The sequence below is a fragment of the Chlorocebus sabaeus genome, chromosome 1, assembly GCF_047675955.1.
Source record: "Chlorocebus sabaeus isolate Y175 chromosome 1, mChlSab1.0.hap1, whole genome shotgun sequence".
NCBI lineage: Eukaryota > Metazoa > Chordata > Mammalia > Primates > Cercopithecidae > Chlorocebus > Chlorocebus sabaeus.
The window spans coordinates 12,097,205-12,120,799 of record NC_132904.1 but is presented as its reverse complement, the minus strand read 5'-3'; the positions used below and the strand labels follow the sequence as shown (position 1 = coordinate 12,120,799).

At 58.6% G+C, this 23,595-nt stretch overlaps 1 protein-coding gene across 5 annotated transcripts in view; it reads left to right on the top strand.

The window, feature by feature from the left end:
* Positions 1 to 18,629, top strand: part of DAGLA (diacylglycerol lipase alpha) — a 67,128-nt gene extending 48,499 nt beyond the window's left edge. For all 5 annotated transcript variants that reach the window (XM_007995968.3, XM_073015621.1, XM_073015615.1 and 2 more), the window contains 13 exons: positions 207 to 284; positions 2,576 to 2,700; positions 6,098 to 6,251; positions 6,816 to 6,899; positions 6,994 to 7,071; positions 7,516 to 7,596; positions 8,448 to 8,590; positions 8,953 to 9,021; positions 9,402 to 9,474; positions 10,733 to 10,929; positions 11,712 to 11,841; positions 12,411 to 12,598; positions 14,834 to 18,629. In XM_007995968.3, coding sequence (XP_007994159.3) covers positions 207 to 284; positions 2,576 to 2,700; positions 6,098 to 6,251; positions 6,816 to 6,899; positions 6,994 to 7,071; positions 7,516 to 7,596; positions 8,448 to 8,590; positions 8,953 to 9,021; positions 9,402 to 9,474; positions 10,733 to 10,929; positions 11,712 to 11,841; positions 12,411 to 12,598; positions 14,834 to 15,794 — 2,361 coding nt within the window. In that variant the 3' untranslated portion in view covers positions 15,795 to 18,629. The remainder of the gene's footprint in view (positions 1 to 206; positions 285 to 2,575; positions 2,701 to 6,097; positions 6,252 to 6,815; positions 6,900 to 6,993; positions 7,072 to 7,515; positions 7,597 to 8,447; positions 8,591 to 8,952; positions 9,022 to 9,401; positions 9,475 to 10,732; positions 10,930 to 11,711; positions 11,842 to 12,410; positions 12,599 to 14,833) is intronic.
* Positions 18,630 to 23,595: the final 4,966 nt, after the last annotated feature.

Sequence of the window (23,595 nt, the reverse complement as noted above, 5' to 3'; positions counted from 1 at the left end):
TTTGGGTAGAAGGGGAGCATCTGGAAATATGGGGATACCTCAGATTTTGGAAAAGTGGCTGAATCCTGGAAGAACTAGAAGCTGCATGCCCTTTGGGCTTCTTGGCCTTTGGGAAGCAGGTGGACACCAGGGCCTGGGCCCCCTTTCCCGGCCGTGCAGCTGGGCCTGGGCCAGTGATTGTCCCTCTTCACCTGCCTGTCTTACAGGCAAACAATGACATCTTGGCCTTCCTGTCTGGGATGCCGGTGACCAGAAACACCAAGTACCTCGACCTCAAGAATTCGGTGAGTCAGAGATCAGCTCTTACCCCACCCCTTCCCCATCCCTCGCACTCTGCCACAATGACCTAAGCAAGCTCCTGCCAGCTGCCCTCGCAGTGCCAGCCACATTGCCCCCGCCCTGTCCCCCTCCTCCAGGCTCTCCGGAGAGCCTCTCTGCTCAGATCATGCCCCTCACGAGAACCACCCACCTCACACCGATTCTACAAACAAATCCCCTGAATTCCTTTACCAAGTTCAGAAGTGTTTGGTCCTGGCCTCTTGAGATGACAGAGTGCTTCACCAGGGTGAGCTGCTAGGATTTTTACTGCTCCTGCTGCTGTTATGAAACACAAGGGGCGTAGTACTTGGGTTTCCGAGCTTTTTTATAGTGGAACCTTTTCTCAATCGTCTTTCGTAGAAATTCAGTGTGTTATAGGGAAAGGTGGTGCCAGTACCATGGTGGGAGGGCCCCAGCCCAGGGCCCAGCACAGGCCACGGCCCAGCACAGCCCAGGGCCTAGTACAGCCCAGGCTGAAACCACAGCTGGCAGCCGGGAGAAACAGGCCCTGCCTTAGGAAGCAAACGATTGGAGCATGCATCTGCTCTGATGCCTGTCTCTGCGACCTCCAGCAGGCCCTCATCCCCTCTGAGCCTGATCCTGTATCTGTGAAATGACGCTGGGCACACCTTCTACCAGAGCTGTGCTGAGAGGATGCAAGCCATTCCCATCACAGTGCCAGGAAGCCTCAGTGCCAGCCAGGATGCTAATGGAAAGGATTCCGTCTCTTAGAAGTCTCCGTCCTTTAAGCCACATGTGCTGTCTTGCACCTGCAATCCTAGCACTTTGGGAGGCCAAAGTGGGAGGATTGCTTGAGGCCAGGAGTTTGAGACCAGCCTAGGCCACATAGTGAGACCCTGTCTCTGTAAAAAAAAAAAAAAAAAAAAAAAGCCAAGCATGGTGGCACATGCCTGTGACTCCAGCTACTTGGGATACTGAGGTAGGAGGATTGCTTGAGCCCAGGAGATCAGGGCTGCAGTGAGCTATGATTGCCACTGCACTCCAGCTGCACTGTCCCTTAAAAAGAAGAAAAAAGCCCCCAACACTCAATCCTCTAGAAAAGCCTCAGTCCTCCCTGCCTGTCCCTACTCCCCACTAAAGCAGGCATTTGTATCCTCTCTGAAAACAGCCATATCCATAGTAGGTGCCCCAAACCAGCCCATTTCTGTTTGCCAGGCTCTGTCCTGGGTATTCTCACCACCCTCTCCCTCCCACTCCTCACAGGGAGCAGGGATGGGAGCTGTGACTCCCATCAAGTGACTCCCATTGAGGTGCCAGGGTCACACCTGCCACCTGGCAGAGGCTGCCAGGGCCCACCCCATCCCCAGGGCTGCAGGGAGCTCCCGACAGGGAGAGGATAATTACCTCCTTCCCACTCTCGTTCCTGAAGAGCAACTGAGCTGGCCAGGGATGTTTCCACCCCTCCGGGCCCTGATCAAGGTGCTACCTATTTCACTTCACAAGGTGACTAATCACCCTCTTTAACTTTTACAAGGTGACTAATTCCCTCTCCCAGTGCCTGGGGCACTCGGGAAAGACTGGAAGCTGGCAGACACTTTGCTGGGACACCCCTGCCTCTTCCTCCCTCCACCCCAGCAGCCAATAGCCTCCTCAGTGTCAACAGTGGCCGCCGGGTCTCAGACACACTGACTTTCAAACTGGTGCCTTTCTCCGGAGAGATCCCAATCTCCCACCACCGCAGCCCCTGCCCGGAGCCCTGGGAACCTGCAGCTGGCTGAGTCAAGTTGAAGGCTCCTGATATTTGCAGTCAAAGAATAGGAGGGCCAGAGATTTGGTGATTGGTCTCCTGGCCCAGCGTGGCTGCCCTGTTGCTCAAGGCCCACACACCCTGCCCAGCTAGAGGGCCGGGGCCTCTCAGGGCCACATTTTCCCAGCACTGATTGCTGAGGTGGGGGTATTACTCCTCACGCCCCTCAGCTCTTCCCTTCTCTGGAAAACAGGCAAGGAAATGGACCAAGTGATTTTCTGTCCCCAAATCATTAATTCTGAGACTGGAGCAACAGGACAGATCTCTGAGGATTCGTGTTCTGGTTGCATGGAGATAATTAGGGAAATGCAATTATCACCTGGAGGAGTGGCCTTCCTCCAAGGCCTGGGCCCCACACCTCAGCAGGGGACCAGCAGCGCCTCCCTGCCTGGGGGTGGGTCTGCAGTCTCCCACCCTGGGAACTGCTGGGCCCTGAGGCTGCAGGCGGAAAGGACAGGAGGTGACTGCCCTCTGCCTCCTCTCTTCTAGCAAGAGATGCTCCGCTACAAAGAGGTCTGCTACTACATGCTCTTTGCCCTGGCTGCCTATGGGTGGCCCATGTACCTGATGCGGAAGCCCGCCTGCGGCCTCTGCCAGCTGGCTCGGTCTTGCTCGTGAGTACCCCTGTCCCGTCTCCCGGCGATTGCGCCTCTCCTCCTGGGTGGTATGTGAGGAAGGGCTAAGGGGCTGCGCCCGCTGCTTTGCCCTGAATGGCTTCTTTTCTGCGCCTCTGTGGGCCTCAGCCTTTCTAGTTCTGTGTTACCCTGAGCAGTGAAGTTGTGGGCTTCGGAGTCACACAGTTATGGGTTTGAATCCTGATGTTGTCACTTACAGCCTTGGGCAAGTGGGTCTACCTCTCTGAGCCTTGGTTTCTTTATCTGCGAAGTGAAGATGTTGATACATACCTCGTGGAATTTTTTGGAGAGGACTAGATGAGATATTGCATAACACCCATACTGCTGCCTTCCCTCCCCTTCTGGCGTTCTCTCTCTGCCCCCTCAGCCATTCCCTTCTGCCCACATCTTCCCTTCTCTCAGCTCCCCTCATGTGCTCTGCCTTTCTAGAAGAAAGGACTTTCCTGGTAGGGAGGCCCAATCCATAGAGGTCTCTGGAAAGGCACCAAGAAGGCCTGTTAACTTAAAGGCTCCAACCTTCTTCATAGGGATCTGGGAAAGGCCTTAGCCCCAGACCTGGCCCGCAGCCTGGCTCCGCCTTCAGCCCACCGCTTGGGGACTGGGTGGACTCTGCTTTCCTAAGTGGGCCAGAGAAGAGCACCTGCTCCAGGAGGAACCCCTCCCTGTCCTGGGTGTCTCCACCCTCAGCTCATGCCAGGCAGAAGGAGGACAGCTCCCTGGGCTCCCGTTCTGGAAAGACTGGCATTCTGGGCAGCAGCTTCTTTCCTTGACACCTCTGCCCTTGGGACCCACAGCAGCCACACCTACTCTGCAATGCCCTCCCTGTCCTCAGAAAGCTGAGTGACTCTCGGGGCCGAATCTCACCATCCCTCCAGCAACTGATCAGAGAGGACTAGATCACCTCATGCCCACTTCCTATCTTTGTCAGCTGCACGTGCCTGGCATTCTTGCCTGCATCCCTGGGAGTCCCAGCCATGGCAGAGAACTTCTCAAAATGAGCACCAGGCTCCATTACTCGCTGGCAGTGTGAGGACATCTCTTGGAGCCTCAGTTTCCTAAATTGTAACAGGTGGTATCTGTCCTGCCTGCCCATAGGGTGTTTCAGAACCCAGGGCGTCACTGGCAGGCAGGGCTCTTTGGTGCTCTGCAGACAGGAGGGATGCTGGTATCTGCATTAGGTGCCTTAGTGCTGCAGAGAGAGCAGAGTCCCTAGACTCATGAGGGCCCAGCCAGGCCCCTGCCTGGAAGAACCAGGTACCTGTGGGGCTGAGAGAAGCAGGCCTGCAGCCCAGGGTGTTGGGAGGAGGCCAGAGTCCAGTGTCCTTCTCAGTGCCCCAGCCTGTCCATAGCAGCCTGGCCAGAGGGAGAAGGGCTGCCCATCTGCCTCAGGCCCAGGCCTCTCCCCTGGCAGCAGTTCTCAGCCCATGCAGAGCACAGCAAGCCAGGCCTGCTTCTGGCTGGGCCCCAGCCCTGCCCTGGATGAGCCCCAGGGCCCTGCCTTCCAGGGTGCTGGCCCTGCTCCCCTGACTGGTCCCCCTGGCCTGCAGATCACTGACTCAGAGGCAGCCCTGTCACCAGAGAAGGGAGGAGCCACCGTTATTAAGAACTTATAATAGGCCAGACCATTTCTGCATCTTGGACCCTTGATCTCACACCAGCCTTGTGAAGTAGCTGTCAGCACCTGCTCTTACAGAAGAGGAAACTGAAGCTTAGAATGGCTGAATGACCTCCAGGCCCTTGCAGTCAGGAAGTGACACCGCAAGGGTTCAAACTCAAGCTTCCAGTCTCCAAAGGCCACACTGTTACAGCTTCATGCTCGGCTGAGGTTGGAGAGGGAACAGCTGCCGAGCACAGGAGCTCAGCCCCTAGACCCTGGCCCGCCACCACTTGACCTGCAGTGGGGGGGACCATGCTCTCCCATTGTACATTGGGGTTGTCCCCTCCGCAAACACTGTGGATTTCTCAGCAAAGCCTCTCCCCATTGGAAAGTGTGTAATAGTCACTCAGGTGATGTTCCAAGTGAAGACAAACCTCCCAGCATCGCCAGAATCCAAGCTTCTTAATAAAATCTCAGCTGTCATCCCGTGACAGCTGGCAGGCCCAGTCACGTGGGCTCCAGCGCCTGGTGCCCTAGCCATTGGGTGCTGGCTCCCTCTGGTGGCCTGAGGCGCAGCTGCACCTAGTCGGGTGCCCAGCTCCCAGGCTGCCTCATCCTCACAGGGGAGGCTACTGTGTGCCTGGCACTGTTTGGGTGCTGGGGATACAGCCATGGACCTCTCTGTGGTGATCACTGCCCAGCAGGGAGGTGTACAGCACATAGACAAGGCAAATAGGGCACATGGTGGAGCACATGGGCGCTTTGGACCCACATGAAGCCAGGTGCCTGGGGGCCTGGGGAGCCCTCGCTGTTAGATGAGGTGGCAGGAGAGACCTCACTGTGACAGGACGTTTGGACAGAGGCCCAGAGGAGCAAGGGCCAGGCCACGCTGTCTCAGGTGCTGCTGAACATGCCGGCGGCAGGTCAGAGAGACCAGGGCCAGGTGGGGTACACAGGGTGTGCTGTAGGCTCTTAAAAAGAAAATGATGTGGCTTGACTTCTCTTAAAAGGGCCACTCTGTTGCTGAGCTGAGAGCATAGGGACAAGTGCAAGGAGGCCAGTCAAGGCCACTATGGCAGTCCCAGGCAGAGCTTCCAGGGCGGGGGTAGGGGAGGTGAGGGAACGCCTGGAGTCCAGCTCTGAGTGTGAAGGGAAGCCGAGCACGTGTACTGACCGAGTAGCATGGCCGTGGGGGTGAGGACTGAGGAGCCACAGACAGCTGCAAGCCAGAGGCCAAGCAACCAAGGGGCCTTGGGAAGACCTCAGGAGGGTTGGGGTACACAAGCAGGGAAGGGGTTTGAGAGCTGGCAGGTTGTCAGGCCTTCGAGGGAGGTGTTGGCTAGGCCATTGGATGGAAGCATCTGGGGGTTGGGGCAGGCCTGGGATGGATTCCTGAGCGTGCAGATGGTGTCTAAAACACAAGACTGCGTGAGTGCATGGAGGAGCCAGTGCCCCCAGAGGGACCCCAGGACCTCAGTGTTGGGGGCATCGCTGAGTAGGCCCTGCCCAGAGGGGAGATCCCAGAGAGGAGGGGGCCCCAGCCAGGTGGGGAGAGGGAAGGGCCCACAGGGTCAGGTGCTGCCAAGAGCTCAGTTAAGAGGAAAGCTAAGAGTGTCCAGTGGATTTGGTGACGTGGGGGTCACCAGGACTTAGCAAGAGTGATTTGGGAGAGGCAGTGGGGCTGAATGCCCAACTGGAACTGGTTCCAGGGACGGTGGCAGGAGACAGTTGTTCCCTCAGGGACTCCCTGGCCCTGAACTCTCTGTCACCCTACCCCAGGTGTTGCCTGTGTCCTGCGAGGCCGCGGTTCGCCCCTGGAGTCACCATCGAGGAAGACAACTGCTGTGGCTGTAACGCCATTGCCATCCGGCGCCACTTCCTGGATGAGAACATGACTGCGGTGGACATCGTCTATACCTCCTGCCACGATGCGGTGAGGCCAGGCAGGGCGGGAGCCTGGTGTCTGGAGCAGGCAGCTGAGGGCCCAGGGTGCTGAGGCCGTCCTTCCAGGCCAGCAGGAGCCCTCGCTTGGCTGGCGCTGGCTGGCTGCAGCTTCCAGGCATCCCTAGCTGGGCAGACCAGAGGTGGCCCCCTCCTCCTCCCCGGACCCTGGCCTACCTGCACCACCTCTGGGGCTGGGAAATCCGACATCAACCCCACACCCAGTGTTTCGGTTGCCGGGCCCTAGCCCTTTGGGGAAAGGAAGTGAGGGCAGAAGCAGGGAGGGGCAGACATCACCTGGACTGAGGGGCAAGTGGTGGTACTCAGGGCTGCCAGAGCCAGCAACGAGCTAGGAGGGCAGGGCAGGCCTGTGGCCTGTGACTGGGGTCGGGAGGAGATCCCCAGTGACCCTGGGAGCCCGTCAGCCTTTCCAGCGGCAGAGGCCCCGAGGCTGGTGGAGCCAGAGTTCCTGGCCGGGAAGGAGACCTGCCTAGGTCACTTCCCCGAGTCTGGCCCCACCGGGGCCGCTCAGGCTCACGAGCTGCCCGCCTCCTAGGTCTACGAAACGCCCTTCTACGTGGCGGTGGACCATGACAAGAAGAAGGTGGTGATCAGTATCCGGGGGACCCTGTCCCCCAAGGTACGCTGCCCGTGGCTCCCAGCCCCCGGGGGTGCCTGCCTCCCTCTTCCTATCCTCTTTAGCCCACCCCTCACCTGTCTCCTCTCTCCCCAAGGATGCCCTGACTGACCTGACGGGTGACGCTGAGCGCCTCCCCGTGGAGGGGCACCACGGCACCTGGCTAGGCCACAAGGTACCCCACATCATGGACCCCAGAGCCCCTGGGCTTCTTTCCTCCCCTGCCAGCATGCAGAGGCGTGTATTGTTGGGGGTTCCTCCCTGCCTGCTGGGCTTACTGGAAGAGATTGGTCAGAGAGGCATGGATTAGTCTGGAAGGCCCATGCGGCCCACTGCTGCGACCCCCACTGCCCTGCCCAGCCCAGAGCCTGTCCATGGAAGAACCTGAGAGGCAGCTGGGAAGTGATCATAGCAGCTTCATTAGCCATACCGCCCCTCTGAGCCTCAGTTCCCACCTGTGAAATGGAAGTGACACGGTCAGCATGTCTGCCAGCCGGGTTGTCACGAGGCCCAAAGGGAAAAATGGATGGGGCGGAGTTCCTGAGCTGCAGGTCACTGTGGGTTTGCTGGTCACTGGGAGGCCTCCCACCAACACCTGCTTCTGTTCCTGCCCACCCAGGGAATGGTCCTCTCAGCTGAGTACATCAAGAAGAAACTGGAGCAGGAGATGGTCCTCTCCCAGGCCTTTGGGCGAGACCTGGTGAGGCATTTTCCATGACACCAAGCCCTTGTCACGCCTGGGTCCCCCTCCTCTAAGGCAGCAGAGAGAGGAGAGGATGGATGGGTGATGGAGCCTCGCACCTCCCACGCAGGCCAGGCTCCTGCAACCTCTTCGAGCCTGGCTCCCAACCCCTCCTCTTTTGTGCCAGGTCCCGTGGGCGTCCTGCTCCGCCCCACCTACAGTCATTGGGCCCCTGATTCATGCCAGACACCAGCGGCACAAAGATGATTCAGGGCAGGCGGCGTTTAAGCTTCATGGCTGCAGAATCATTGGTCAGAAGGAAACATGGAGAGGCTCCAAATACAGAGCAGAGAGAAGTGGGGAACTGAGGGAGGGGCGGGAACTGAGTCCTGCCCGCTGGCCACAGTCTGTGCAGGTAGCTCCTGAGGTGCCACCAGCTGCCCTTTCCAAAGCAAAGCAGGCTCTGGCCTCAGGAGACTTCAGTCTAGTAGTGAAATGGTAGAGAGATGGGGTCAGGTAACCACATGTTTATAGCAGAGTAATCACTGTAGTGATAAAAAACTCCATCCCAGGTACAGATGCAATGACTAGAGGGAGCGAGCCACTCCCGGAAAATCAGGAGAGCTTCCCTAAGGATGTAACCTCTGAGCAAGGTTTGGAAGCATAAGTAAGAGTTTATTAGAACAGTCAGCCTAAGCAGTCGCTCTATGGGGACCTAGCTTGGTTCTCTGTGCCCCAGCATTCACACAGCACAGACATGATCCCAGGACTCTGGGAAGGTGGGAAGACCCTCTGCCTCCCTTGGGTTGGCTAAGACAGTCACTTGGCAGGCAGCGGGGCAGGGCTCTCAGGCTTCTCTCGGTCTCCAGGGCCGCGGAACCAAACACTACGGCCTGATTGTGGTGGGCCACTCCCTGGGTGCGGGCACCGCTGCCATCCTCTCCTTCCTTCTGCGCCCACAGTACCCAACCCTCAAGTGCTTTGCCTACTCCCCGCCAGGGGGCCTGCTGAGGTGAGCCATCGGGGGCCTCAGAGTTGGCTGGGGCAGTTGGGACCAGTGGAGGCTGAGGGTTAGCTGGTGCTAGGGGCTGGACTGGGAGTCTGACGTCTAGTCACATGGAGGTCTGGGAGTGGCTTGGAGAGTGGAGGGTGGGGGCTCTGAAATGCCATGCGCCCCCCAGGATCTACCCAGCAAAGCCTTACCAGCGGGAAAGACAGAGTAGGGGGCAGGCAGCCCAGCCTGCCACCAGCCAGCTCCCCGGGAGCCAACCCAGGAGTGCAAGAACAGGGCTTGCTCGTGGCTGGGCCCCCCGATTCCGGAACGCCACCACCCCTCCCCCTTGGCCTTAGCTTCTGCTTCGGCTTCCATTGCAGTGAGGATGCGATGGAGTATTCCAAGGAGTTCGTGACTGCTGTGGTTCTGGGCAAAGACCTCGTCCCCAGGTGAGTCCTTCCCCCGACTCCACGGTCCCTTGCCAGGCTGTTCCTCTCTCCTCCAGGCCTCTACCCACCCCCCAGCCCCTGTGTCTCTCTCACTCTGATTCCTGTCTCTCAAGGGACTCCATGCCCCTCCCCACCCTTAGTTGCCCAGTGGTGAGAAGCCCAGGTGAACGCACGTGCTGGTGCCCTCCCTGCCTGTCCTTCCACTCCTCGACTCTGCTCTGGGGAGCTGCTCTTTGGATGCCTCTCCACCCCATGACCCTGGCTGGTGTGTCTTCTTGTTCCAGGGGCTAGGCATGTGCCTGCTCCTCTGCCCCTCACCCTGTACCTCTCATAGCCCCTGACCAGGCCTGGCTGACGGCCCTGTCTCGCTCCCTCCCCAGGATTGGCCTCTCCCAGCTGGAAGGCTTCCGCAGACAGCTCCTGGACGTCCTGCAGCGAAGCACCAAGCCCAAAGTGAGCCCCCGCCTGGGCACCCGGCCTCTGTGCAGCCTCATCTGTCCCTGCCCTTCACCCCCACTGGTTTCTTGGGACAAAGCACAAAAGGCCCTGCCGTGGGAGGCCAGGGCAGGGTGTGGCTGGTGTCATGGGAACTTTAGGATGTCAGACCCTCAGCATTCCCTAGGCTCAACCCGTACAACCCCTGTCATTGTGCAGATAGGGAAACTGAGACCCAGAGTGGGAGGGACTTGCATTTGCTCAGATAACAAGTTAGAACAGAATCAGGATGGGAACCGAGAGGTTTCCATCACACAGAACTGGGAGCTGCCCACAGTCAGGAGAAAGCGATCTGGAAACTTTGAGCGGTGAGGAAAGGCCTCTGCCGAAGACTGAGATTCCCCAGGCTCAGAGAGGGCTGGGAATGACCTGTGGAGAGGATTTGGGTACAGTTTGTTCTCATTTTCTGCTGTGGCCAAGAGGAGAGGGTCAGCCCTTCCTAATCCGCATCAGGTCTCTGGAGGACACTGGCGGGCGGGTTGGCCAGGTGGGGGTGGGGACGTGGTGGCCAGGCACACTGAAGCAGGCCAGGCGCAGGAGGAGAGGGTCCTCTGTGTGGTCACCCCTCCTCGGCCCCCGCCCCCCACCCCCTGCCCTGGGCGAGCCCTCCGCCCATTCACTGTCTCAGCCCCGTCTGGACCGTTCCCAGCTTTGGTGCCCTAGACCCTGTGGCAGGCAGGGCCCTGGGCCAGGTACCAGGTGCCAGGCGGTGAGCAGGGCAGCAAAGCTTTGTGGGACTGTGCCTGCCTGGAGGAGCCTGGTTCTGGGGAGGTGGAACTGCTCCCACCAGATTAGTCCTGGGCTTTCGTCAGGCCAGGCCTGGCAGGTCCAGCTGGACTCAACTCCAGGGTGTGTTTTGTCTTGGACTTGCGGAGTGACCCAGAATAAGTCCCTTCCCCTCACTGGGCCTGTCTCCCCATCTATTAGATTAGGGGTTGGCTGGGCTTCCAGCCCCTTGCCAGCCCTGAAATTCAACAATTCCATGTCATCTGTCCTTGGCACCTTATTGGCCGTCTGGCCACCGTGCACCTCAGCCACTGCCTCTTCAGGTGGGCACCGACCTTTAATGCTCCGGCCACTGCCCTTCCCCTGCCCCTTTGCCATCTCACCACCCACCTCTCACCTGCTGAGCCCTCCTTCTCAGCCCCCCTGCCCCTGCCCCCCCAACCAGTGCCACTTAGCTCTGTCCCCATCTCTCCCACTCCACCCCACACAGTGGCGGATCATCGTTGGGGCCACCAAATGCATCCCCAAGTCGGAACTGCCCGAGGAGGTAGAGGTGACCACCCTGGCCAGCACGCGGCTCTGGACCCACCCCAGCGATCTAACTATCGCCCTCTCAGCCAGCACTCCACTCTACCCGCCTGGCCGCATCATCCACGTGGTCCACAACCACCCTGCGGAGCAGTGCTGGTAGGTTCTGCCAGGGTCTGCTGCTGCAGGGGGTAGCGGCCGTGGAGGGCAGGGCCGGCCTTGGCTTAGTCACCCCTCGGGGCTGGGGGTAGGGGCTGGGAGAAGATGGGCCAGGGCTTCCATGGCGGGATTTCCCCGGCATCGGGCTCTGGAAATGGAACAAAAGGCCAGCCCTGAGCAGGACTCCAGGCGTCTCTCTCCATAGTTTGGCTTCACCTCCAGTGTCAGCCCTTCCCTGGTGTCCCCCAGGGCAACTCTCCCCACTCATGGTCCATTTAAAAGTAGGTGCCCTGGAGGGCTCACCCCTCAGGCCCTGGCCAGCTCACACCTCAGTTGTCACTTGGCTTCATCAAGGGGATTCCTCGAAGACAGCTGTGAGCAAGGTGGGGGCCGCGCCAGGAAAGAGAACAGGAGCAGATAAGTGGGCAGACCTTTCCCACTGCACTCCTTCAGACAGCTGGGCTCTGGCTCCTCCCTCCAGGGTCCGCTTCCTCGCCTGACACAAAGCTGGTGAGCTGGGCCCTGCAGCAGGTGGAACGGGTGTGACCCAGGCCAAAAGCTGGTTGAAGGCTGTGGAGGGACCATGGCTGAGGCTCAAGGTTAGCCTTTCCCAGGCTGAGGGCAGGGCAGGAGCCAGGCCAGGGAACAGAGCCCTGCTGCCAGGCAGGCCAGGGGCCTCCAAACCATGCCAGCCCTGCTGAGCAGGGCAGAGAGCAGAGCCAGGAGCTGAGGGACAGGCCACCACCCTATCCTTAACTCCCCTCTGCCCACGTCCCTCTCAGCTGCTGTGAGCAGGAGGAGCCCACGTACTTCGCCATCTGGGGCGACAACAAGGCCTTCAATGAGGTGATCATCTCGCCAGCCATGCTGCACGAGCACCTGCCCTATGTGGTCATGGAGGGGCTCAACAAGGTGAGGCAGTTCCCAGCAGGGTGTCACCAGGGAACAAGGCACTGTCACCCCATCAGAACCCCGTAAGCACCGTCGGATCACTGCCCCATTTTACAGACATGGGTGCTGGGGCTCAGAGAAGTAGGTAGCTGGACCAGAAAGCCCCACTCAAATACCTCAACCTCACACCCCTGGCTCTCTCCACATCACCACGTTGCCCCATGGTGGGGAGGAGATAAGGAGACTCCCAGGGGCCTGTCCCTTAGGCAGGCTCAGCTCAGAGGCCCTGAAGGCCACCTGGCACTTAACAGATGCATGGGCAAGCAGCGACAGCCACAACCACTCCCTGTCTGCGGAAAGGCTGAAGGCAGGCAGGGCAGGAGCACTCGCTGGGCTGTGGGGCAAGTTGTGACCAGATGGGCAAGTCTCAGGCCTTGGGGAGTGGTGCCCTCGGGAGGAGGAGAGTGGGACCCAGGTGACTCCATGAGGCTCTGCTTAGCCTGAGAGGCCTGGGCCCTGGCTCCACATTGGCCCCAGAATGGGGCCTGGTGTCCCTCCACCACCCCCAGCCTCCTCTGTCCTGTCCTCAGGTGCTGGAGAACTACAATAAGGGGAAGACCGCTCTGCTCTCTGCTGCCAAGGTCATGGTGAGCCCTACCGAGGTGGACCTAACTCCTGAGCTCATCTTCCAGCAGCAGCCACTCCCCACGGGGCCACCCATGCCCGCTGGCCTCGCCCTGGAGCTGCCAACTGCAGACCACCGCAACAGCAGCGTCAGGTGAGCCTTGGCTACTCCCAGCCCCACCGCAGGGTGAGTGTGGTTCAGAGCACATAAACTTGTGTGCATGTGCATTTTGTGCATGCACGGGGCTCAGCTCTGCACACGTGCCCAGGAGGGGTCAAACTCCCCCTCTGTGCTCCAGAGCTCTCTTGCTGTGCTCCAGCTGTCCCCCAGCCTGCTGTCCCTGAATCCCACATGAGCCAGGGGAGGAACACAGACCCACAAACCCTGGGCCACAAAAGCACAGAATCACTCTTTTTTTCTTTTTCCTTTTTTTTTTTTTTGAGATGAAGTCTCGCTCTTCTCCCCCAGGCTGGAGTGCAGTGGCGCAATCTTGGCTCACTGCCACCTCTGCCTCCTGGGTTCAAGCGATTCCCCTGCCTCAGCCTCCCACATAGCTGGGATTACAGGCACCTGCCACCACGCCCAGCTAATTTTTGTATTTTTAGTAGAGATGGGGTTTCACCATGTTGGCCAGGCTGGTCTCAAACTCCTGACCTCAGGTGATCCACCTGCCTCAGCCTCCCAAAGTGCTGGGATTACAGGCATGAGCTACCGTGCCTGGCCTGCACAGATTCACTCTTTCACACTTAGACCCAAACAGATGGACACTCATTTACTTCCATATTTGTATCGAAGCTTACACACATACATTATTAGTTATAATTACACATGCTACCCCCTGTAGACATGCACATGTACAAGACACACACCAAGACAAAGGTGGTGACACATATACAAGGACACACGTGGACAGGCAGCCACTCATGGAAATGCATGAATACACCCGTGCGCAGACCCAGACACACAGGCCAGCTGACATACACAGACATCTGGTCTACACAGTCATACACATGAACAGAGGCGTGCACACATACAGGGGCGTGCACACGTGCTCACAGGGGCATGCACACGTGCTCACAGGGGCGTGCACACGTGCTCACAGGGGCGTGCACACATGCAGGGGCACGCACACATGCTCACAGGGGCATGCACATGCGGGCCACAGCACCCTTCCTATTCACACACTCTTTGAGGGCTGCAAGGCTCTTAAGTGGTAGTCCTTCCAGGGGAGGATTGTCCTGCCTTTCTAGGACCTTCCCACATAGACCCTGCGTGCTTGGTCACAGATCTGGTCAAGAGGCTGCTTCCTGGCCCTTGGTAGGGACACCTGGACGTCTGTCCCTGCCATTTGTGCATTTCCTGTGGCAGCTGCACAACCAGATGAAGGAGCCAGTGTCCATTTCCGGCTGCAGTGACTGCTGCAAGCCACCCACTTCCTGCCTCATCACTCACTCCCTGCAGGCTGGTCTGCGGAGCCCCAGGCTCCCCACCCAGCAGAGGCCTGCAGCCCATGGGAGAGACCAGGAGGAGACCCGGATGAGGAAGGAAGTGATGAGATCCCTGGGAGTGGCACCCAGGGGTGCTGGCTCTGAGATTGGCATGGAACCAGTTGGGCAGCTCTGGGCAGGGCTCTCTCCCTTCCCTGTCTCCTCCCTGCTGCCCTCTGTCCTTCCTTCCCTCCTTCCCTCCCTCCCATTGTCTCTCTCATTCCACTGTGGCCGCATGAGTGACCTGGAGCAGCCAGTCTCTTGGAGCCTCATTCTCGCATCGGTACAATGACAGGGCTTCTGGTGCAGAGAACCCCAGTGGCACTCCTGAAGTCCTAGTGCTGCCAGCAGGGCCTTAGCCCCTTAGGGACCCCCCACCATGGCTCAACCCAGCATCAACTATTTTGTCTTCTATCTTGGATTCTTGTGAGTTGTTTTTAAAAAGTAATCATTCCTGGCCAGGCGCGGTGGCTCACGCCTATAATCCCAGCACTTTGGGAGGCCAAAGTGGGTGGATTGCCTGAGGTCAGGAGTTCAAGACCAGCCCGACCAATGTGGTGAAACTCCCGTCTCTACTAAAAATATAAAAATTAGCCGGACGTGGTGGCGCATGCCTGTGATCCCATCTACTCAGGAGGCTGAGACAGGAAAATCGCTTGAACCTGCCTGGGAGGCGGAGGTTGCAGTGAGCCGAGATTGCACGATTACACTCCAGCCTGAGCGACAGCGAGACTCCGTCTCAAAAAAAAAAAAAAAAAAAGCATTCCCTGCCCCAAACCATCAACAACTGCTAAATTAACTGTACCCTTTATTCCCTGCAAGTTCTTTTTAGCCAGGGAGCTGGAATTCGGTCTCCTCTCCCTTCTGAGTCTCATACCCCCTGCTCTCCCCTCCTCTGCAGGAGCAAGTCCCAGTCTGAGATGAGCCTGGAGGGCTTCTCAGAGGGACGGCTGCTGTCGCCGGTGGTTGCAGCAGCGGCAGCCCGCCAGGACCCGGTGGAGTTGCTGCTGCTGTCCACCCAGGAGCGGCTGGCAGCAGAGCTCCAGGCCCGGCGGGCGCCACTGGCCACCATGGAGAGCCTCTCGGACACTGAGTCCCTGTACAGCTTCGACTCGCGCCGCTCCTCGGGCTTCCGCAGCATCCGAGGCTCGCCCAGCCTCCATGCTGTGCTGGAGCGTGATGAAGGCCACCTCTTCTACATTGACCCTGCCATCCCTGAGGAAAACCCATCCTTGAGCTCACGCACTGAGCTGCTGGCGGCTGACAGCCTGTCCAAGCACTCGCAGGACACGCAGCCCCTGGAGGCGGCCCTGGGCAGCGGGGGCGTCACTCCTGAGCGGCCCCCCAGTGCCTCGGCCAATGACGAGGAGGAAGAGGTTGGGGGTGGGGGTGGCGGACTGGCCTCCCGTGGGGAGCTGGCGCTGCACAACGGGCGCCTGGGGGACTCGCCCAGTCCTCAGGTGCTGGAATTCGCCGAGTTTATCGACAGCCTCTTCAACCTGGACAGCAAGAGCAGCTCCTTCCAGGACCTCTACTGCATGGTGGTGCCTGAGAGTCCCACCAGCGACTATGCCGAGGGCCCCAAGTCCCCCAGCCAGCAAGAGATCCTGCTCCGTGCCCAGTTTGAGCCCAACTTGGTGCCCAAGCCCCCACGGCTCTTTGCTGGCTCGGCCGACCCCTCCTCGGGCATCTCGCTCTCGCCCTCCTTCCCGCTCAGCTCCTCGGGTGAGCTCATGGACCTGACGCCCACGGGCCTCAGTAGCCAGGAATGCCTGGCAGCTGACAAGATCCGGACTTCTACCCCCACTGGCCACGGAGCCAGCCCTGCCAAGCAAGATGAGCTGGTCATCTCAGCACGCTAGCACCCTTGTTGTGTGGCCAGCCGGGCCCAGGCAGGAGCAGGTGGCCCCGTGGGCACCTGGTGCCTGCCCCTTGCCAGGCAGCTTTGAGGACAGACCCCGCAGGGGCAGTTTAGCTTCAGGCACAGGCATCGCTGCTGAGCTGGGGGTCCGTATCCCTACCTCAGCTTAGGACCCCCAGAGCCAAGGTGGCTGGGATCTGGCCCCGCAGATGGGGAAAGATGGGAAAGGGTGTGGAGTGGGGAGGAGCCTGGGCAGCCTGCTGGGTGGGCCACACTCAGCCTGACTGGCCTCCATGGGGGCATTCTGGCACCCCCTGCTCCAGGACAGGCCATGGGCAAGCTGCCTCCCATCACTGCCTGCTGGCTGCTCTCCCAGGGGCCAGGGGCCGGGGGCCGGGGGGAGAGCAGTGTCCTGCACACATGTATTCTCATCTGTGGTCCAGGCTGGCATCTGCCCTGGCCACCCCCCAGATCTGGTGCCTGCTGGCCAGCCCTCTGGGGTGCCCCTGCCAAGGTGGCCTGCAGTGCTGTACATGTTTACAGAAGCTGCTGGGCTTGGCCCAGGATGTGTTCTGGGCTTGCAAGCCCCCTGCCCACTCATGTTCAGTAGCCCTCCTCCGCGCAGGGCCCAAGGCAGCCAGGGGCCTGGAGGGGCCAGAGGAGGGTGGGGTCAGGGCCGCCCCTTCTCTGCCTTGTGCCTCTCATGCTGCCTCCTCTGCTCATGGGTCCTGGGCACCCAGGGCTGCCCTGCCTGCTGGCTACTTCCAGGCTTACCTTCTACCCCCAAGGATCCTGGGCACCCACTGGGTGGTGGGCACTGCTGTGACCACCCCAGCTGCAGAGTCAGTGCCCTGGGCAGAAGGAAGGCACCAAGAGCTCCCTTCCTCTGAGGGCCCCACCTGACCCCTTGGTGTCACCCCCACCATGCCTAGGCAGCTCTGGGCCCGGGGATCTGGAACCAACACACCCTAGTCCCCCTCAGCTTTCCCTCCTCGCTGGCCTGGGCACCCTCCTGGGAGCAGGCCTGCCTTCCACCCTCAATGTCATGTTGTTAGGAGGTGGGGCCAAGAGTTGGGTATGGTGGGTGTTGGCTGGAGACCTCTGTCTACTGCCCAGGGAGGGGCCTAGGGCTGGGAGCAGTCCTGGTTTAGCCTGAGGTCCCCATAAGGGTTCCTTCCCTGCTGGGTTTGGGAAGCAGTTAGGGAGGTAGCGACCCGGTGTTTCCCCAGAAGCGGGGTGGGAGGGTGTGCATGCTAGTGTCAGCGCGTGTGCATGTGCATGAGTGTGCACCGTTCCTGAGGAAGGGGCTGCTGGGGCCGCCCACCCTACCTGCCCTGCCTGCCTGCTGTCCCTCCCAGCCTGCCAAGGAAATGGTCAGGGAGCATGATGGGGCCTTCGAGGCAGGGCTGCAGGGACAAGCTCAGCTTTAGACACCATCTGTTCCTATCGCGCCTGCTGCTCTGACCCCTGGTTTGGAAAACTGGTGTGTACCGAGGCGCTGACTGCACGGCTGACTGCCTGCTCGTGCCTTCATTCTGCGGTGGCATGATCCCTCCCACTCTGGCCCCGCCCGCAGCCTCCCTGAGTGGCCTAGGCTCCCCTGACGAAGAGCCCCCCATCTCATGATCACTGGTACCTGGGGGCCTGAATCCTGGCCCCCGGCTCCCCACACAGCTGGGACTGGCCCGGATGGCTGTCCTGGGAACCGCCGCCCACCCTGACAGAGGGAGCTGGGCCTCCCCTCATCCTGTGTAACTCCCACCTTCACCAGACTCAAGGACATCCTGGCCCTGTTGAGGCATAGCTTCAGCCCAGCACAGAAACAAGACAAAATCAGTGGCTCTTGAGAGTTTAGCAGACAAGATAGATTCTCAGAGGAAAGGCCGGGCGCGGTGGCTCAAGCCTGTAATCCCAGCACTTTGGGAGGCCGAGACAGGCGGATCACGAGGTCAGAAGATCGAGACCATCCTGGCTAACACGGTGAAACCCCGTCTCTACTAAAAAATACAAAAAAAAAAACTAGCCAGGCGAGGTGGCAGGCGCCTGTAGTCCCAGCTACTCGGGAGGCTGAGGCAGGAGAATGGCATAAACCCGGGAGGCGGAGCTTGCAGTGAGCTGAGATCGCGCCACTGCACTCCAGCCTGGGCGGCAGAGCGAGACTCCGTCTCAAAAAAAAAAAAAAAAAAAGATTCTCAGAGGAAAGATCTGACAAGTACCCCGGCCAGTCACAGGGAGAGACTTGATGTCTGGTCTTTTAATTCCTCCTCTGCCAGGGTGGGTCCTGGGACCTCTAATGTGGGCATGTCGCCCACCCCAGGACTGAGCCATCAGGGACAGACCCCCCCACCCCCAAGGCTGCAGCCACACCTTCAGGCTTGGGGCTGGGGCAGGCTTGGGCTTAGTCCTGGGCACCCAGGGGCAGCCCACCCCTAATCTGCCTCCTACCCACCTTGCCCCTGAAGGATGGGCCTGCTGCACGTCTCCCTCCTCCACCCCATACCACACTGGGGGATCTGAGCCACCCCCCTCAGCCCGGTTCGGCTCAGACCGACCCCCACTCCATCCCCAGACCTGCAGCACAAGTGTGCGGGCCTGTCCGCCCAGGGGCTTGGGCGACTCCATATGCAATCAGTAACGAGCAGCCGGGCCCCACAGACCCTCACGCACTTTACGTGCCATTCTCCCCAGACTTTTTTTGTACTTAATGTATGAAAGATCCAAACTAATATTGCTGTAAAAAGAAGAGAAATTAATATAGCTTATTCTATAAATATATCTGTATATAAAGGTTTCTGTATATTGTATAGAGCTGTGTATAAACCGGATGTAGAAGCACGCTGGCTGCCTCGAATGTCTTTGCTTCAGGTGGGGACTGTGTAGAAACTTGATGTCGAGGTTGCAGCAGAGCAGGGGGTGGGCATGGGGCGGGGGGCCAGGAGGGCCTCTGCCGCTGTTCCCTGGATGGAACAGAAAGCCTAAGGGGGAAACAGATTCCTTGGGACCAGAGCCCGTTTCACCCCAAGATGCAAGGTGTGTCTGGGTGGTTCAGGTTCAGCCCTTTGTCTGTACTGGGTTAGAGCTTTGCTTCTCAGAGTTCACGGTGCTCATGACTCACTGGGGCACTTGCTAAATGCAGGTGCGGGTTCAGTGGTCTGGGATGGGGCCCAGGTATAGATTTCTAACCTGCTCCTGCTTGGCCAGTGCCCTGGCCCAGGGCCACACTTTGAGTTGCAGAGAGAGAGTAGAAGACCTTCGAAGCCCGCTGTGAATGAGGGCAGCCACTTGCGGAGTCCTGCCTGTGTGAGAGATGTGCCAGCGGGTGCACGTTCATACTACAGCCTGGAAAGATATAGCTTGCTGGCCACCCCTTCCTCCCTGAGGGGTCTGAGGCTCAGAGAGGATAAGCTGGCCAAGACTGCTGAGCCAGTGACTGGGGGACCAGGCTGGTCTGACCATGCCCACCTCCCTCCCCAACAATGCGGACAGCTAGGGCAGGCAGGGGTGGAAGATCCCAGTGGGACAGCACTGAAATGCAGGACCCACCAGACGTCTTTGCTGAGGGCTTTCCTAAGAGGGCACAAAACACCTGGCCAGGGCCAGCACAGCCCAGGAACCCCAGCCCAGCCTAGCTTCGAGGCGGTGAGGCCTGGGGAGTGGCTGGAAGGCCCAGGTGGTGGGGCCTGCCCCCTCCACACAGCAGGTGGCGCTGTTCATCCAGTCAGTCCTGCCTTGGCCGCAGAGTCAAGTCACTGACCCAGCCAAGCTGACCGGACCTTTCCCTTCCCCTTCCCTTGCCCCCATCTCAGCCCCCAGTGTGCAGTGACCCTACTTGGTGAGGGGCTGGGGAGGGTGATAGAAGAATGCCCTCGGTCTTAGAGCCTGTCTTCACCCACAGCCACTGAACAGAAGAAGAAACGGGCCAAACAAGGGTGAAGACCTGCCCAAGGTCGCCTGGGAGGTGGGGACAGACCGGGGACCAGAATCAGGGCCTCCCAGCCTAGGACTCCGGCCTCCACCACACCTGATGATTTTCAGAGGTTCTTTGCCCTCAGTGGTCTCATTGGTCTGCAAATTATCCTGTCCAGTGAGCACAGCACAGGCAGAAGAAACTGAAGGCCAGGGAGGCTCTGTGGCTTGCCTGGGGCCGCAGCCAGTGTGTGGCATGGGGAGGGTCTTGAGAGGTCAGTGCTGGGAAGGGCTAGAGAGGCACTCTGCCTGGAGCTCCACTCAGTACCTGCAGCAGCTGCCTCCTGTCCTGGTGCCGCTGCAGTCAGGAAGGGGATCTACCCTGCAGGCCCCCACACTCAGGTGCACGCTTGGGCCCTAGTCCAGGGAAGCTGGACACCCAGCCTCATGGCTTGCTGGATTGACACTCACCCCACTTTCAGCCCTCCTCTTCCTCTGTGAAATGGCCTGATGCCAGTGCTGTGTGGGTCCACGGGAGGGCAGGAGAGTCCCGGGGTGGGGAGGACAGGGCTCTACCTTCTCCTGGGCTGGCCTCTACACCCATTACCCATTAACCCTCAGGTCCCAGCATCCCTCTCCCCAGTGCTGCCTTCTGTCTGGCACCTCCTCCTGGCCCTGCTCCCACTCAAGGCCCAGAGATGGGTGCTGGGACCTGATTGGAACTGGAGAGGGCACCATTTACTGATCACTGACCTGGCACTTTACCTCCACTGTGAGGCAGGGATACTGAGCATCCTTTATAGATGAGGCCTCTGAGGACAGAGGGCAGACCTTGGGGACCAGGTGGAGCTGGCCACAGGGGACAGCCATGTCTTCTGGGCTAGGGCTGAAATCTCAGCCCCTCACTCACTGTGGCTCGGTAGGGAAGCCAGGGGCACAGATGGGGACTCATCTCCATTGATGGACCCCCTAGGTCCTGGTGTGCAAGTCCCCCGGGCCCCTTTCACCAGCCTAGCCACCTTTCTGCCCCAGTGATGCTTGGGCCCCAACTTCATTATGGACTTGGCAGATGGCAGCCTCGACTCTTGGCTGAGCCCTTGAGTCTGGGACATTTCAGTCACCTCTTTACTCCAGTCCAGAGATGAAAATCCCTGGGACAGTTGCTCCTTTGCTCAGTGACCTAGTTGAACAGGGGAGATGGCAGGGCCTGAGCTCCCTTGGCCAGATCAGCTCCTATGGGGTTAATAGGAGGCTCCATTCCACCCCTTCCAACTTCAAGGCTACCCCAGAAAATGAATAATCTATAATCTTAATTGATTATAATTCAAAGGAGTTGGAGCGTTAGGGACAAAGTACGAGTCTTCCCTTCTACCTCCAGCCCTTGCTGACCAGGACAGGGACAATGTGTAGCTCAACGGATGGTGGTGAGAACTTAGATGATGGTCAGTTATGTAGCACGTGGGATATGGAGGAAAGATCCATGGGTACGTGGAGGCTTATAGAGAAGCTGGTTCTGTGGCTGGTCCCAGGCAACTCATAATGTAAATCCATTTTTAAGAATCGCATGGTGTAGGCGGGTGTCTACTTTGTCCGAAAGCAGGCCTGACCCCGGGTGGAGGAGGGGCAGGGTGGAGAATAACAATTGTCTTAAGGGAGTCTGCGGAGGGAGAAAAACCTCTGGGTGCATCAGCTGGAAAAGAATAGGAGTCTCAGTGTGGCCCCTCTCCCCCCTCTCAGCCCAGCCCCTGCGCAGGCGGTGGGGGAGCTGCGGTCAGCACACACAGCTGGGGCCTCCAGCAAAATCCCATTCTATATATCTAAGAGCAACAGCTCCGAGAGCGGCCCCCAGAGGGACAAAACCTCATTGTGAGGCACCCGCCGGCCTCAGCACCCCCTCCCCCAACCCCAGAACTGTCGTGGCATTGACCCCCCTCGGCGGGCCACCATGGGCCTGCTGACTGGGCCACATCTGGGACTCAGGCACTGGCTGCCCCTCCCCCACGGCTGGCCACTGAGGACTGACAGGGAGGCTGGGGTGGGAGCGGCTTCCAGGCCTCTCACCCCATCCCCACGGGGCGGCCTGGCTTGTGCCCCGCCCTCCCCAGGGATGCTGCAAGGCAGAGGTGAGAGTCCGAGGCAGGCTAGGTTGGCATCTTGATCTGCCAGCAGTCCCCCACACCTCTGGCCTCTGTTTAGTGGCTTGTCAAACAGTGGTTGGGTGAGGTAGGTTTTTCCAGCTTTTATGTGCTGCCTTGAAGGGTCCTGAGAGGCTTCAAGTTGAGCCACTCTGAAGTGGGATGATTCTCTAGGTTGGGGATTCCAGAATTATCTGCTCCCAAGGTTTCAGAAGTCTGGGATTCCGTAGATTTTTGTTTGTTTGTTTGTGTTTGGAGATAGGATTTTGCTCTGTCGCCCAGGCTGGAGTGCAGTGCTGCAAACATGGCTCACTGCAGCCTCAACCTCCTGGGCTCAAGTGATCCTCCTGCCTCAGCCTCCTGAGTAGCTGGGATCACAGGCATGTGCCACCATGCCTAGTTAATTTTTTTATTTTTTGTAGAGACAGGATCTTGCCATGTTGCCCAGGCTGGTCTTGAACTCCTGACCTCAAGCAATCCTCCTGCCTCAACCTCCCAAAGTGCTGGGATTACAGGTGTGAGCCACTGGAGCCTGACTGGATTTGGTAGTTTGAAGATGCCACCATCCATTCATTCAACACATTTATTGAGCACCTACTGCGTGCCAGGTCATGTTCTTGGTGTTGAAGTTATAGCAGTGACCGATACAGAAAAATATCTTGCCCTCATAGGGCTTCCGTTCTAGAGCAAGAAGGATAATAACAGAAACTAAATAGGAATCATTTACATGGTGAGCAAGAAAGGCCTAGGTAGGGAGAACTGCTTTAGGTAGGGTGGTTGAGGACATGACATTTGAGCTGAGACCAACTGCTACAAAGAACTAGCCATGTGGAGACAAGCATTGTAAACAGATGGAATAGCATGTGCCAAGGCCCTGTGGCAGGTGTGGACCTCGCATGTTTGAGCAATGGCAAGGAGGCCTTAGTAGCTGTTATTCAGTGAGCAATGTAGAGAAGGGAAGAGCTGAGGTCAGTGGTAGAGGTGGGGCCTGAGAAACCAGAGCAAGACATTCAGATGTTGTTATGAGTGCAAAGGGAAACTTAGTTTTGCAAAGGAATGACATGATTGGATGTATGTTTCAGAAAGGGTGATTTGGGAGGACTGAAGGGGAAATCATTGAGACAAGAGGCTGTGCAAGTTGGGTGGAACAGAGATGCAGAGGCAGTCAGTCATAAGGGTGAAGGCAGGGGCACAAGGACAATGGCTTTATCCTGGACTTATATCGAGTTAGAACCTCCAGGTTTCATTATACCAGACAGGGCCACGGTAAAGGAGAGCTTGGATTCCCGGGGCAGCCAGGATTTGACTCTGAACTTTAATGACCTTGAAACTCTTGGCCAGGGCTGGGAGCCGTGGCTCATGCCTGTAATCCCAGTACTTTGGAAGGCCAAGGTGGGCGGATCACCTGAGGTCAGGAGTTCAAGGCCAGCCTGGCCAACATGAGGAAACCCAGTCTCTACTAAAAATACAAAAATTAGCTAGGCATGGTGGCAGGTGCCTGTAATCCCAGTTTCTCAGGAGGCTGAGGCAGGAGAATCGCTTGAACCCAGGAGGCGGAGGTTGCAGTGAGCTGAGATCGCGCCATTGCACTCCAGCCTGGGCAACAGAGCGGAACTCCATCTCAAAAAAAAAAGAAGCTTTTAGACCGGCATTGTCCAATACCACAGCCACACGTAACTGTTTAATTACAATTAAACAAAATAAAAAAATCAGTTCTTCAGTCTCAATAGGCACATTTCCAGTACTCACTTGTGGCCAGTG